Genomic DNA, 16159 nt, shown 5'->3' on the forward strand with positions numbered 1-16159 from the left:
CCCCCTACTCAGATTAGCTGCATACCCATCAGGGAACATCAACCTCTTTATCCATTCTAGTACTTCCCTCCTTTGGGGCTTGCTCAATATGAAATCGGCCTTAGACCTTCTCCATGTCTTTCCGCGATCAGGAGGCTTCATCTCTAGGTTCGGTCTATCGCATAACATTGCTAAATCCACTCTAACCTTAACATTGTCCTTTGTCTTACCGGGAATGTTCATGATTGTTGCCCAAAGTGCCTCAGCGACATTCTTTTCAGTGTGCATCACATCAATATTGTGTGGAAGGAGAAGATCATCATAATAGGGGAGCCGAGTCAAGCCTGACTTATGAGTCCACATATGTTGCTGGCTATATCCCACAAAGCCACCTTCTGGATTCAGCACGAGGCCATCTATCTGCTGACGAACTGCGGCACTAGTCTTCATAGGAGGTGCAAGGTCTGTCACTACGACACCTTTCATAAAGTTTTTGATGTCTCGTCTGAATGCATGATCAAGAGGGAGGAATTGCTGATTTTATCAAATGCCGAATACTTGCCACCCTTCTGCAACCAAATGAAACTAAGACCTTCCTTGCATACTGGGCATGGATACTTCCCGTGAACACACCAAGCGCTGAATATCCCATACGCCAACAGGTCATGAAGGGAGTATTGGTACCAGACATGCATTTTGAAGTTTGTCTTTGTAGCCCGGTCATATGTCCATACTCCTTCCTCCCAAGCACGGACCAATTCATCAATTAGAGGCTCCATGAACACACCCATGTTATTCCCCGGGTGTCCAGGAATAATCAACGACAACAATATGTTCTGTCGTTGAAAGCATATGCCTGGAGGGAGATTGAGGGGGATAACGAATACTGGCCAACATGTGTATGTTGCAGCCATCATTCCATAAGGATTGAACCCATCTGTTGCCAGCGCAACACGTACATTACGAGACTCTCTGGCTTTCTCATGATGAATGCTATCAAAGTGGGTCCATGCTTCACCATCGGACGCATGTACCATCTTATCACGATTGTATCGTTTTCCATTTTTGTGCCATGTCATCTGTTTTGCATATTCCTCTGTCATGTATAACCGCTGGATCCTCGGTATGAACGGAAGATGACGTAGGATTGTCACGGGGATGTCAAGCTGCCTCTTCTGCCCATCACCAGAGTCTACCTCCATGAACCTAGAGGATCCACACCTTGGACAATACTTTGATTCTGCGTATTCTTTCCTAAACAAGATACACCCCTTCGGACAAGCATGTATCTGGTCATACGGCATCTTGAGTGCACGAAGAAGTTTCTGTGCCTCGTACATGCTCTTTGGAAGAATGTGACCCTCCGGAAGTAGGCTGCCAATAACTGTCAACATACCATCGAAGGCGTCTCGGCTCAGGCTATACTGCGACTTTAACGCCATTATGCGTCCAATGGCATCCAATTGAGAAACCTTCGTCTGTCCATGAAGGGGTTTCTGTGCCGCGGCAAACATGTCGTAGAAGACCTTTGCAGTTGCCTCTGGCTCCTCCTCCGTATGTCCTTCAACAAATTGTGCCTCGTGGTAGTCATGTAACATTTCCGCTACCCCGGCATCGGCATCATAATCCTCGACACGTTGCCTCACCACCTCCTCTCTCATACGATCGGCTTCACCGTGGAAGACCCACTGGGTATAGCCTGCCGTAAATCCATTCAAACAAAGATGTTCCCCCATGACCTTCTTCGTTTGTCGTTTCCTGTTTGCACATTTGCTGCATGGACAGAAAATTCTACTCGCTCCTTTAGCAGCTTCGCCAAACACCCGTTCCAAGAAGGACTCGGTCTTGTTGATCCACTCATCTGTGACTTGACCCCGACTTAAGTGGCCAGTGTACATCCAGTCACGGTCCTCCATCCTCTAACATATGCATTGCAAAGTAATATCAATTTCACATGACAATGCATTCACACTCTTTAGCCTAAAAGATGACTAAGGGACTAAAGTTACAAACATTGCGATCTCCTAGGCTCCAACGCTATGTTAATATATTTAATGGTCCAAAATGGTACCTATCTCTACTTCAATACAAACAAACCATAGCAAACATATTCGCAAGTACACATGCATCATCTGGCGGAACATTAATGGATTAACGGATGTAGTACCTGTGGCGGCCGGGGGCGTGGTGGGGGCACGGCTGGGGGTGCAGCCGGGGGCGCGGCAGGGGCGCTGCAGGGGGCGCGAACGGGGGTGCAGTGGGGGGGGGGCGGCGGGGGCCGCGGTGGGGGTGCGGCGGGGGCGCTGCAGGGGGCTGCGGCGGGGGTGCGGCGGGGGCGCGCGGGGCGGGGCCGGGGGCGGCGGCGGGGCCGCGGGCCGGGGGCGGGGCAGCAGCCGGCGGCAGGGGCGCGCGGGGCTGGGGGCGCACGGGGCGCGGGGCGCGCGGGCGGTTACACCTAAAAAGATCAATTTGTTAGAACAAAACAACTCACAATACTCTTAATGAGCCAACTATACAGATCAACTCACTCTGTACCAATCCCGGGGACGGGGCGCGCGGGGCCGGGGGCGCGCGAGGCGCGCGGGGCGGGGCCGGTGGCGGGGCCGGGGGCGGCGGCGGGGGCGCGGGGCGGGGCCGGTGGCGGGGACGGGGGCGGGCCGGGGGCACGGCCGGCGGCGGGGGCGCGCGGGGGCGCGGGGCGGCGGCGGGGGCGCAGGCCGGGGGCGGGGGCAGGGGCGCAGCCGGCGGCAGGGCGCGCGGGGCCGGGGGCGGGCGCGGGGCGGGGGCGCATGGGGCCGGGGGCACGGCCGGCGGCGGGGGCGCGGGGCGGGGCCGGGGGCGGCGGCGGGGGCGCAGGCCGGGGGTGGGGGGGCGCGCGGGGCCGGGGCGGGCGCGGGGCGGGGGCGCGGCCGGCGGCGGGGGCGGGGCCGGGGGCGGGGGCGGGGCGGGGGCGCAGCCGGCGGCGGGGCGCGCGGGGCTGGGGGCGCGCAGGGCCGGGGGCGGGGCCGGGGGGCGGCGGCGGGGGCGGTCGCGCGGACCAGGCGGCGGCGGGGCCTTTGGCAAAAATTTCCTTAAGTGCTGTGCGTGGGAGCGAGGGAGCGGGCCGCGCGCGGGGGCCGTATATTTAATAGCTTTGCCGAGCGCCAGATCGGCGGCACTCGGCAAAGGATACTCTTTGCCGAGTGCGAGACGGGCGGCACTCGGCAAAGAGGTCACATTTTTCAGTGACCTTTCCCCAATTTATTTAATTTTTGTATTTATTGAAAATTGAGCTACAAGTCACTTGAAAAAATGAAAATAATGAATGAAAAAATTATATTCACGTTATTGAAGGATGCGTTGAGAGGTCATCGAGAAAGAAAATCAGAAATTTCAAACTTGTTGTCCACAAAACATGACGACGAATTTCATATCCAGTTATTTTAAAAATGTATAAAAAGCAAATATTGTCGGAAAATTATGAAATTTGTCGAGATTTAATGATATCATATGGGGAAGCTATGATAAAAATATGACGAGGTTTCGTGGAAGTTAAAACATACAATGCTTATAAATTGATAGTTCTTCAAAGAGATATATGATTTCATGTGACATCCGATTAAGTGTTAAGCATCGTAGATGTCAAACTTTCACGAAATTTTATACAAATTTTATCACAATGTCCTCACATGATAACATGACATCTCGACAAGTTTCATAATTTTCCGACCAAATTTATCTTTTATACAATTTAAACACGACTTGAACATAATTTAGTTGCCATGTTTTATGAATAGTAGGTTTGAAATTTGTGGTCCTTTCTTCGTTAAGGCATCAAAGCATGCTCATTAACATGAATAACAATTTTTCATAAATTTTTTCCACTATTCAAATGACCACGTAGTTCAAATTTGAATTATTCAGGAAATTCACTACAATGAAATAAATTATCGAAATATACCAAACACTTGGATAAAAGAACCTAAATTATGTATCTTGTTCAGGAGACTGTAGGAATACAATAGAAAAAAATTTTAGAGAAATTAAAGAAAAAAATTTGTATATTTTGCCGAGTGTCTGGCCACGGCACTCGGCACAAGCTTTCTTTGCCGAGTGTCTTGGACCAGACACTCGGCAAACAGTCACGGCATGACCTACCGTTACTTCCTGGCACCTATTTGCCGAGTGTCATCCTTTGCCGAGTGCATGGCACTCGGTAAAGGATGAGTTCACCGTGTGTTGCCCTTTGCCGAGTGCCCGACACTCGGTAAAGGTTGAGTTCACCTTGTGTTTGTCTTTGCCGAGTGCGGCACTCGGCAAACGGTCTCTTTGCCGAGTGCCCGATATTTTGCGCTCGGCAAAGCGTTTGGCACTCGGCATAGTGCTGGTTTCCGGTAGTGAATGTGCCGGCCGGTCTACAGACATATCAAGTTACATGTGGTGATTTTATCAATCTCAAGATTAAATATGTAGGCCTAGCAGTCTATCCTAATAGGCGTATATGGGTATGTTGCATTGTGCATTTGTGCATTCACGGGGTTGTCTATGCGGTCTGGTGGACTGACTATCCCAGACCATAACAGTACTACCATTATGGTTGCTGCTTATAAGGATGAGAGTCCATAGTCATCACCTAGAGGATGAACTTCGACTGAATCATGTTAATAAGGAGTTGTTTTCCTATATATAATCGGTTTATACTAGCTTCTAGTATATATAATCATGCATGTATGCCATTTCCCTTTTGCATGGTCTTTTGGGTCATTTTGTTTTGTATCCATGTTGGTTCTTCTACGTTTTGATTTGTTGATGACCCGTTCGGGTCATATATATGTTACTAGGGGTTCTATATCTAGCTAAGACAATCGTTGGCCTTTATTATTTTAAGGCATCAATCTTATATTAAGAGATGACTTCAATCAAGGCATTTCAAATTCTTCGCAAGTTGGTAGCTAGGTCACACAAGCAAGCATGTGAAGTTGTGAACTACCATTTAATCTTTGATTGGTTAATTCGCCGATGGCATCACAATACGAGCAAGCATGTGAAGTTGTGAACTACCATTTAATCTTTGATTGGTTAATTCGCCGATGGCATCACAATACGAACAATTTCTCAACACTACATAAATATAACGACCTGGGAGGAACACGTCATGCAGCATGACGTATGTAGGCTGCTGTCACATGATTCCTAATAAGTCAATTAGCAACTATAATAAATCTCTACGATAAAAATAATATAGAGAGCAATGAACCTTGCTACTCATCGATGGCAAAGAATAGAGTACTGTCAACCAATTCAAACAAATATCAACCTATTCAAAGTAAATAAAGCAATTCACATGATGTTGTGTTAGTGCCTCAGTTCATGATGATATTCTCATATTACATGTGGCTCTTTAGGTGGAAGCTATTATTTTTGGCATAACCATCTTTAGCCATGGTTATGTCTAAAGAGAGCTTCCACACAAAAAGGAACAACATCATTATTGGCATATATATATATATATATATATATATATATATATATATATATATATATATATATATATATATAACTTGTCACTACTACAACCACCCTATCACTGCCGGTTCCAACCTACCCAACACTCCCCCCCCCCACCCCGCGGTTGGTTTGGGGGTGTCGGATTAAAGTCGACGGTGATGGGATCTAGTCATCACCGTCTGTTCGTGAAACAACGGTGAAACTCAGTTATCATCGCCGGTTTGAGCCACAACCCATCGGTGATGATCAGATTTCACCGCCGGTTTGAGATACAAACCTACGGTGATGAACATTTTAAAAACTCTATAGAAAGTCTATAATAATAGCGAAAAAAAGTTTTAATTCCCAAGCAGACACTGCACGACCTCTCCGTACCACTACGGTACACAATCATCTGTGATAAGTGATGGAATATTATTCATTTATACTAACTTTTAAATCTTATCTTAAATTTTTAGATGCTAAGAAAATCTCAAATAAAAATATTATCAATTGCAAAGTTTTAGATCTCGTCGAGCACTAAAACTTTGATATTGATCTTTTTTTCCATATAAGGTCGTTTGATTGGTCTAATAATATATATTAAGTATTTGCGTATATAAATAATTTCAAATGAAAAGGTTGTCAGCTATGAAGTCTTAGATCTCGTCGAGTTCTATAATTTTGATATAAATAATTTTGATATAAAGTTTATCTTCATCCGGTTTCTTATGGAAAAGTTATAAATTCTTTCGTGCGAATAGGTAGTCTTTCAATTTATATAAATGAATATAGTTGTTTCGGCCACCGCATCAACAAAGCATGCAACTAGAGAGAGCGAGACTAGCTATAAAGCATGACTGATGACATTTTATCTTGCATTGAATTCAAGCAAATGCGTTACAACTTACAAGAAGACTATATAGTATAACAAAATTGGAAATGGCCCAGTAGATGGATGAAACCAAAATGAGTAGTCACTCCGAAGCGTGTGCTTATTATTGGACATGTTGGTACGCGCGCTTGATTAGCTACTTGCTTTTCGATGCCCTGCAGCGCCTCAATAGCGTTACGAAGGGCCAAGGCGAGCTCCGTGGAGATGGAGCTAAGCGGGCTTCACATCCTCTCCGACATCTGATTACATCACACCAATAACAGTTCGTTTTCAATACCCCCATTGTAAAAATGACCTATAGAAGCTATGTATGACTCGGTTAGGTCCATGAACAAGCTAAGATGTCGTAACAAACAATAAAATGCCGTACGCTTGCATCAAATTAATAAAGCATGCATCAATAGGTAAACTTAGTCTTCTTAAAAACTATTACAGAAGCCAACTGTGTAGCCCCTTAATATTAAATCGAATACATTGATGTCGGCATGGACGAGCACAATATTCCCACGTCATCTTGCTCATCACCTGAGATAGATGGCCCATACGTAATCATCGTCTGGCTCTATTATATATTCCATATACCCACATGGCTGCCACATGTCAATTTGGAGTTGTAAGAACTGAAAAAAAGACTTGATTCACCCGTAGTCTTTGGTATGTGTAATTACTAGAGAAGGTAGCATCTAGGACTTGCCTTATGAGATATTTCTTTGTTTTAAAATTACAAGGTAGGGCGAGGCTTTAACCAATAGTTTCTATTAATAAATTTCTTTTGTGACACATAGTTGATGTTATTAGAGTCGTACTAAGAATGCTTTCTTATGATTGTACTCTAGATCTAGTATCATATAAGTGATATATTTATAATATAACAATTGATCAAAGCCTTGTCCTAGCAAAATTAATGAAATAATGGAGTCAAGCAAGAGAGAGTAGACATGACATAAAGGAAATGAGCTATGCCTTACAATTCTATCTACTAGCTAATGTTCTCCCTTACAATTATAGCAAAAGGTAAAAGAAGTTGTAATATTCTAACCGATTCCTATTCCCGTTTTGACTCGTTGAGGTTCATGTATTATGATGTGGTGGCACTAGTCCTGCATTGTTGGTAGTTTAGAACTTTAATTAAATAGTCCTTTATGTTCCAAAAATATTATGTACCTCACAAAGTGAGAACTGAAATGCAAGAGATGTGTTTTGTATATGTAGGGGCTCGTTCCATGGAGGAGCTAATACAATTAGGTGCTTATAAGACGAGAAAACAAAGCACGATGTTTGCATTGACTCAGATTTGATTAGCACTAAGGCAAACCATGACCAAACCGTCTATTCATTCGTCGGTTGATAAGTTATGTGCCTCGGCGGTGTTTCTGCATTCTTGGATTCATTAGATGACCCGTTTAGGTCAGGTTTCAAATGGTTTTACAAATGAAGAGTCAACAATTGGTCTTGAAGCACTTCCATAAAAAAAAATCGTTTGCAACATGCGTGCATGTGAACTACCACCGGGTCACACGTGCACCGGGTCAAAAATGCCCCCCAAACTAATGACAAAGTTGGCCAGCCTTGGATCGATCCGAGCTAGCTAGGTGCGTCTTCTCCGCGCCTTCAGTTCCTTCCCTCCCCTCGGGGCTAGCTTAACGTGCATGCCATTCCTTTTCTATTTCATCTAGTACTACTAGCTTAGGTCACCCCGGTATGTATGTTTGGGTTGCTTTCATGCTTTGCCACTATTTTGTCTGCAACTGCAACACATTGTCAATAATAATTGGAATGCACCGGCTGCTCTATTGAGGGAGCTCAGGTACGACGTGCTTGTTATTATGTATATTTAAGAATGGTGTCATATATTTAAAATGCATAATAGTGTAACTGGTTGCAACTGGATTGCACCTAAAAGTTGTAATTTTCTTTTACTAAACGACCTGAAGGAAGTTATACAAACAGTAATAACTAAGCTTTATCTACAACATGCTACTTTTAAGTATTTTGTTTCATGCTGCTTAGATTCTTAGGGAGCGTCGTCATGATGAGAAGAGCAGCGGGCGTGTAGGCTGCATCGTGTTCCTGTCGGATGGCCTGGACGCCCAGATCTTGGGCGCATCTATTAGCAGCGACTTCCCAGTACACGCCTTGGCCTTGGGCGCCGACCACGACCCCAAGGCCATGAAGCACGTCGCCGACAAGACCTCCGGCACCTACTCCTTCGCCAACAACGACCTGCGCAAGGTCAAGGACGCCTGCGCGCTATTCACGTCCGTCCCGGCTACATCCGTGGAGATCACCCTCATGGCTCACGACGGCGCTCTCCTATCGTCCGACGAGAAGAGCTCCGACGGCGGCGGGCGGTCCGCCGCGATCCGCATCGACAACATGTATGCCGGCGAGAAGAAGAATTTCATCGTCTACATCTGTCACTGCAAGCCACGAAGGAGCGCAAGCAGAAGCTCCTGACCATCGGTGGCCGGTATCAGAACCTTAGTGAGAGCAAGAACCTTGCTGACACTGATGTTTCGGTGATGCGGCCAAAAGAGAAATACTCCAATAAGGTCCCTCATTGGGTGGAAGTGGTCGCACGAATCAAGCTGTTCTTCATGGGTATCTCCGGCTTAGTGCCACAGCGGACCACGCAAGCGATCACTTCCAAGTTGCAACACATATGGCAGCATTTCTGCAAGTCAACGGAGGGCAAATTTAAAAACGCTCCTCAAACCATGGAAAACTTCAACCAAAATATGACGAGGGGCATCAACAACGCCAACAAGGTGTCAGGGCTGCTGCCGCCTTACAAATTTTGGCAGCGTGCAACCACCAAGAACGAACCCAGATCTCCCGAGACTGGTGATTTCCAGACCCCACGGCAAGAAACAGAAGGCATTGCCCAAGTTCAGGATGGAAACGACCATGGCAACACCACATGGGGAAAAATCAGAGCTCGGGGAAGAAACCTGCACCCCTGCTCTCGTTTGCTCCCGGGTGTTGCAGTAGTACTTTTCCTGGCCTCGCTCCTTCTGGTGTTGCTCTACTCTGCGCTTCAAGGAACCTCCATGGCAAAGAGCATAGTGCCGCTGCAGTATCCGATGCTTTTATTCTCCAAGAACAACAATGCTGCTTGGGATGCAAACGAGGCCAAAGGTCCCAAACAGGTTCCAGCAAGGAAGAACGGCCAGGAGATGGGGCTAAACGCCATTTACAAGGTTATTCCAGAGCACACACGGTCCCTGTTGTCTGGGAAGAAGACACACAGACCGGCATGGGAAGCGGCGACTCATCAGACAGGACAAGGGTGCTGCAGAGACCATGCTGATGATGCTAGCAAGGTAATTTCTTCGGTTGCCAAGATCTCAGACAAGTGCGGCGAAGGCCATGGCTGTGACCGTGATACATTTAGGGAAAGTGCTTTGGTTGCCAAGATCTTGGACATTCTCATCACCGGTGTTCAGGGGAAGGAAATGGAGTTGAAGTCTCTTCTAGTTGAAGCTCAGTATGATCATGAGTAACAATTGTCTCCGGATGGTATCTGGAGAATAATCAAAGCATTCAAGCATTTCGTGTGAAGCGCATGGTGAATCCAGAATAATTAAGAGGGTAAATCTCTGGTGGTATTAATCAAGATTAAGCGTTATGGTGCCAACGGAGTGCCTGAATAATGCTCATTTATCTGTTCCTTCTCATGTACCGCTGCTATGCCTGCGACTGCGAGTTTGTTTAGTTTCCAAGAGTCTGTGCATGTTTAAAAGGAGTTTTTGTTCCTTCGCATGTTTATTTCTGTAGGTCTAACGAGGATGTGCAACTTTTCTTTGAATGCAATTATGTTAAGTTACCTGGCTAGTGTCCAAGATATATATGTTTTGAGACGTGGTTAAATGGTTTTGGGAGTAATCTCAGGAAACAATCCTGAGTGCTGTCACTACCAGATGTGCAAATTAAAGCCAAAGAATCCTAAGCCTACTCTATAGGCGCCCAAACACAGGTCAGGTATGATGTACTCTTCCCAAGTCCTCTTTTTCATGTAGTCTTGATCAAATAGTTCACACTGCGATGCCATCGTCGATCTAATCAGAGATTATTAATTAAAAGTCATCTCACATGCATGCTTGTGACATACGAACATGCAAATGTGCTTTGGTGCACAAAGATATTTGACACAACAATGATTGTATAATATAGCAATATTTTAAAAAATAAAATATGTCTATTCATCAAGAAATTAAAAAAAAAAGACAAATTATGTAGTGGAAACAGAGGCGCAGAGAGCGTATACTAGCAATGTCCATCACATTTCATTTATAAGTTCTAAACGACCCAAACAATACACATAGCCTCCGCTTAATATTGCAGAGCACTGAATCACTGAGTCACCACAGAGAGGATACAGAAACGAGAGCAAGTTGCGGCAGAGCACAAGGCTCACGCGCACCAGACCAGACCATGCAGCAGTTCCATCACACGGATCTTATTATGGCAGAGCTATAGGCGACCAGAGACAATGAGGACAACGCTTAATAGGACAACAGCCAGCAGTATCATCTCACTGGAGGACGAGGCAGCCTTCTGCGACAGGCAGAGGGGCAACGGGGACAGGTGCGTAGGTTGCTTCCTCACCCTCGCTGGCTTCCTCCTCATCGGCCTGAACCAGACCAGCAGCAGTGAAGATGTAAGCCTTCACTTCCTCGAAGCGTTCTTCAGACAGGGAGACCTCGGCAAGGAGCTTCCACGCAGAGGTTTCAGATGCCTCCTCATAGTCATTCCTCCGCTTCAGCACGATGTGGCCACTGATCTCCCACACAGCTGGATTCACCTGGGTGTCCAGCAGCTCTTGGCTCACTTCGCCCAGAGCCTGCTTCTCAGCGTAGCACTGCATTATTGAAACAGATCCAAAGTTTAAGACGCTGTAAAGAGATTTCCAGTAATGCAGACAGAACTACAGAGAGTGTAACATGTTATATCCCCTGTTTCCCTAATATAGACCATCCAAAGTTTATAGGAGTTACTTACTAATCATCACCTAGCAGCGTTAATTACCATGAATCTTACAGCTACAATGTTAAACTACAGGCAAATGATTTGTGAATGCTTATTGCTACTGTAAATACACGAGCATACAGTTCAGCTCACAACTGTGTAATGATATTTACCTGGGGGAAGAGGAAGATCCTCTTGCCACCGTCCGAAATAAGCACATTGTAAGGCACATTGTTGTCCTGCAGCCAAATGCAAGCACTGGAAACCACATTTGCCAGGTCGTTCAGTGTGTTCCCTCCCTCAAATACGAGGCCTCTCACAGGATAATTTATCAGCTTGGATACCGTCACCCCACTCTTCATTGTGTCTTCAGAAAGAGGGATCTTGTGGGTAGGTGCCTTCTCGACAGGGAAAGGCACTGACAAGTAGTATGCCTGTGAAGAAAAGGTTCAGTGCTAAACACAATTTTTTCAAACAAGTTACCACCTGCTCAACAGGCCAATTTCTGAGCTAATGATCCAGATCAAAATGCATATGGCAGTTTTCTTGCTCTGCAACTGCACAAAGTTCAATATCACTACGGCAGCTATCCCGAAACTGTGGGTGTTGATGATTTTATAGAAGAGCACAAGTGGACATGACATTAAGACAATACTACTATCTGAACAGTACTGGAGTAAATTTAGAAACTGTGGGTGTTCGATGATTTTATTAGCTATTTGGTTATCATTTTGAGGTGAGAAGTAAATTTAGATAAATTTAGATACCATGCGAAGTTCAATACCTGAAAGTGGAGGTGATTGATGGTAGCAAAGGCACCTAAACTGTTGTAACCAAGCCTGAAGTATGGGCTAGCTGCCTCAGCTGCCATCTGCAGCGCAAGCAAGAAACTCTCTGGATCAATCCTCTGAGGCAGGCGGTCCAGAACACGGGGAATGAGAAGCACGTGTCCATATTCAATTGGGCTCACCTATAAAACATTGCAAACAGTCATTGGCATCAAGAATAGACAAGATGGAATGGAAGCCAGGTTATTATTGTGACTGAGAGATATACATTGATAGCAACAACATTTGGTGCCCGATCAGCAGCAGTGACTGGAGCATTATTCAGGAAGTAGCTGTCATCGCCAGCACCATTCTCAAATTGGAAGAGCACCTCTTCCTGGCCAACTTTGGTGAAGTTAAACTTGGCAGGGTCAAATGGCTGAAGCACACGGTCGACACGGAACTCGGTAGGGCGCTTCTTAAGGTGGCGCCCTTCATTCAGTTGTGCAACAAACCCAAGGTTGCCAGGGATGACCTTGGTCTCACAGGCAGTGACATCATAGCGGAATAAGCCCCGGGCCATCCTGTCCTCCCACTGTCAGGATACAAAGCAAAACACTGAACTCAGAATTCAAATCTAGGAAGAGAATATGAAACTAGACTTCACTATTCATCCATTTCAGGGAGCTTTCACAGAAAACATCTACTACTTGTTTAGGATGTCTTCCAGAACCCAAGCAAAATTGATACTATTCAAACCAGTGATAGACATTTAGATTCACATGTGCCATATTCGAGAGGTTCTAGTGCCATAGTAGGTAAAGTATCTCTATCCAGTATTTAAAATTGCATGGAGATGTACAAATTGATATCTCAATTCACTGTACCTACAGGAATGAACCATATACGACAATATCCAGTGCCGTTGTTGCAGGAACTAAATGTCTCAAATCATCTTACAGGTCAAACATGTATGCATTTGCTACTGCTCGAGTGCACTTTACATGTACCCATGACTAGAATGGATTATTGCCAAATATTACCTTAACTTTTGAAGAGATTTTTTCTAATATCTTACTGCATGCTGAATAAAATGATTCCTAGTACAGCTGATCCAAAACTAGCACAGTTAAAAGTTGAGTAACGTTGTGCAACCAACACCACAAGCTTTTATTTACCTCAGTAAGGAGGATATTGACAAGGGACTTAGTTGAAGCAGCATCCTCCTGTGAAGGCTTTGCCGGATTTGCCTTGAAAGCATAGAGGGGAAGCTTGGAAACTGCTCAAAGAAAGGCATGCAAATGTTAATTCGATAGAAATTCCTACTTTCACGTCAGGTGAGGCAAATAGTACAATGTTTTTTTGCGCGCAAACTTGATGTATCAGTGAGGTTTTTAGTGAGTTATAAAAAAATATATTTTCCAGTGATCTATTAAAAAAAATGAAACACACAAGCAAAAGGTGTATAGTAAACAATCACCGCACATACAAAATTCACATAAATACAAAACGCTCTCTGTTTTGCTTGTGGTACGATGACATGGGTTTCCGGCTGAGATTTTTTTTTCAGAAATATAGAAAATATCTAGTCGCCCAAGATGCTATTTTCTATCTTTATTTAATCCAATATAACTGGAGGTGGGGAAACTGCCAGTTGTTCAACCCGAGACCGGCGGCGGTTATAATGTTTAGCCATAGGGGGAGATAAAAATAGCACGTATAAAAAAAAGAAAGAGCACACTGCTGTGACTGTTTTGCTGAAGGAAAAGGGCCCCCAGCTTTATGGAGCACAAAGTTCCCGAATCAGGCACAAAACTCCGTGGTAATTTTTTATAAAAAGAATGGCAGGATCCCAATCCAAAGAGAAGCTATTGAGAATCGCCATCCGGATTTGGGACGAAAACGACGTCAAATCGAAAGGAAAGGAAAGGGTGGGCGGGTAGGTGGCTCACCAGGCAGGCAGCAGTGGCCGAGGCAGTTCCTCCCGCATCCGGCGCGGGGCTTGTCGGCATCGTCCTGGTAGTTGGAGACGACGGTGGGCACCCTCCTGATGGTGAGCTTCATCTCCATGGCGGCCGGTGGCTCGCTCTCGGGCGGTGTTAATTAATCTCTCGGGTGTGTGTTTGTCGGGGTCGGGGGGTCAGCAGACGACGGTTGTTAGGAGGAGGAGGAGGAGGAGGGGTCGGGGAGAGAGAGAGAGAGGGATGGGGGAGCGGCTCAGAGGCAACCGCCGCCGGCGAGGAAGAGGAGGTCGGACGGGCTCCCTCCGGCCGAGGGCAGCGCCCCGCGGCCGCCGTGTGGGGCGGGGCTGGTGGCGACGGCGGAGGCGATGGTGCCCGTGGGCTCCACCTGCGCAGCTGCGGGGCCGCGCCGGGGGGCTGCAACGCTAGCCGTGATGCCTACAACTCGGCCACGCCCAGAGGGGGGGGGGGGAGGGGAGGGGGGAGGGCTCGTCGGGGATCGGGTCGCGGGGGCTCCTGGAGGAGGCTGCTGTTCCCCTCCTCCTGTCTCTCTTCTCCGGCGAAGAGAGCGGCGGCGTCGGGTTGGGGGTTGCGGTGGTGCGGGCGTGCGCTGGGGGTGGGGTGGGTTTGGGAGGCGTTAAATAGGGGGGCGACTTGTTCGTGGCGTGGCTTTTGTGTGGTGGATCTGGACGGACACGCTCGCGCCGGATCGGACGTCTCGTTTCCTTTTTCCCTTCTATTTTCGGGTATTCTTTTTTGCAGGGAGCGTGCGCTTCCTCACGACCCACAGGGGCGGACCTGGGAATGAATCGCGGCGCCATGGGATGTACGTGGTAGATGGACAACTCTTGGATGGATGACGCAGCGCGCGGTCGGCCGACGGAGAGCAGTGTGAGCCACGTAAAAACGAGAGCTCGGCGCGGACCAGACGTGGTGACATCTCCAACCCCGTGCTTTTCGAGTGGCTGCCGTGCATCCGCCCGCTCTTTTCCTTATTAATTAGTATTATTTTCTCCCGACGGCACGTTTTATTTTCTTATTTGGCCCACACACCGGCGGACTGGCACGTACGGGACCACGTCGCCGGCCACTTGCACTGGCTGCTGTGCAGCTCGATCGTGTCACTAGGACGACTGCGAGAACTGTCTGCTGTGCTTGCCACGGGATTTGTTTGCTTCTCTCTGTGTACTTGACCTACTGCTGTTAGCTAGTGGCACTAGTGCAGCCAGCAGGACGTGTCGTGATATATACGTGGCCGTGCATATCATCAGAGCATCATTGTGGAAAATGCCAATTATGCAATGGAGAACAAATAAAATGACGCCATTTGGATCATGGCTGGTTGCGATGCGATGCGATCTACACATGCATGCCAGACACAAGCAGCGGCCGGGGGCATTTGCGATCCACCAGGCAGGCATTAGTTTGTCTTGATGATGTTTAATTTAATTTGTTTGTCAGCGCAGATGCACATATAGTATACTACTGTATGTATATCGGATCAACTTCACTCGAAGAAGCAGCTGCTGCTGCTGCTCGCCGGAGGCGCCGCCTGTCAATTTCCTCGTTATCATGCATGGGCCTTCGTTCGTTCTCACCGCTTCGTCTTCCTCCCTTCCGGCGACCTCCCAGCTCATCTGGGGGATCGGTAAAGCAGCGTCCCATGCATGGCGAAGGGGAGGCGGCCGGCGTTGGAACGACACCGTTGCATGGCCATTATCTGGCACAAGTGGCCTGCTGCGCACAGCACAGGTAGCGACGACCGACATGCTTGCTGCGCTGGGCAGGCCCTCGATCGATCGGCATGGGCATGACTCGGGACGGCACAGTTATATAGTAGTCGTCGTCGCTAGCAAAACATAGTTGCCCTTTCATTTGGTTTCGTCTGCATGCTTCCACCATATCCCCATCTCTCCATTTCTACTCCTTCCTCCACTAGCAGCATTTGATTTATCTTTTTTCTCACTCCGGGCAGGGGAAGTCGATCTTCGCTGATCAGTTCCAAAGGAGCTAGATCGATTTTCTTTGTCAAAGATGGATCCTTCCCTCTCCTCCAAGTCTCCATTTCCATGAGAAGCTTCCTAGCTGCTGGAGTGGGTTGGTGGAAAGTATTAACAAATGGA

At 47.1% G+C, this 16159-nt stretch overlaps 1 protein-coding gene across 1 annotated transcript; it reads right to left on the bottom strand.

The window, feature by feature from the left end:
• Positions 1-10602: 10602 nt before the first annotated feature.
• Positions 10603-14641, bottom strand: LOC112885791 (GDP-L-galactose phosphorylase 2-like). The gene is made up of 6 exons (XM_025951436.1): positions 14028-14641; positions 13254-13354; positions 12365-12670; positions 12093-12278; positions 11482-11742; positions 10603-11201 (listed from the first exon to the last, which is right to left on the bottom strand). The coding sequence occupies exons 1-6, from the start codon at positions 14143-14145 to the stop codon at positions 10875-10877; spliced, it is 1299 nt and encodes a 432-aa protein (XP_025807221.1). The 5' UTR covers positions 14146-14641; the 3' UTR covers positions 10603-10874.
• Positions 14642-16159: the final 1518 nt, after the last annotated feature.

Source organism: Panicum hallii, chromosome 3 (genome assembly GCF_002211085.1).
Source record: "Panicum hallii strain FIL2 chromosome 3, PHallii_v3.1, whole genome shotgun sequence".
NCBI lineage: Eukaryota > Viridiplantae > Streptophyta > Magnoliopsida > Poales > Poaceae > Panicum > Panicum hallii.

Bases quoted from the DNA above. Each gene is read 5' to 3' on its own strand.
- LOC112885791 (XM_025951436.1), bottom strand. From the start codon at position 14,145: ATGGAGATGAAGCTCACCATCAGGAGGGTGCCCACCGTCGTCTCCAAC. The intron at 13,355-14,027 runs GTGAGCCACCTA...TTCTTTGAGCAG, and splicing joins CGGCCACTGCTGCCTGCCTG to TTTCCAAGCTTCCCCTCTAT. The intron at 11,202-11,481 runs GTAAATATCATT...TCAATAATGCAG, and splicing joins GGATCTTCCTCTTCCCCCAG to TGCTACGCTGAGAAGCAGGC.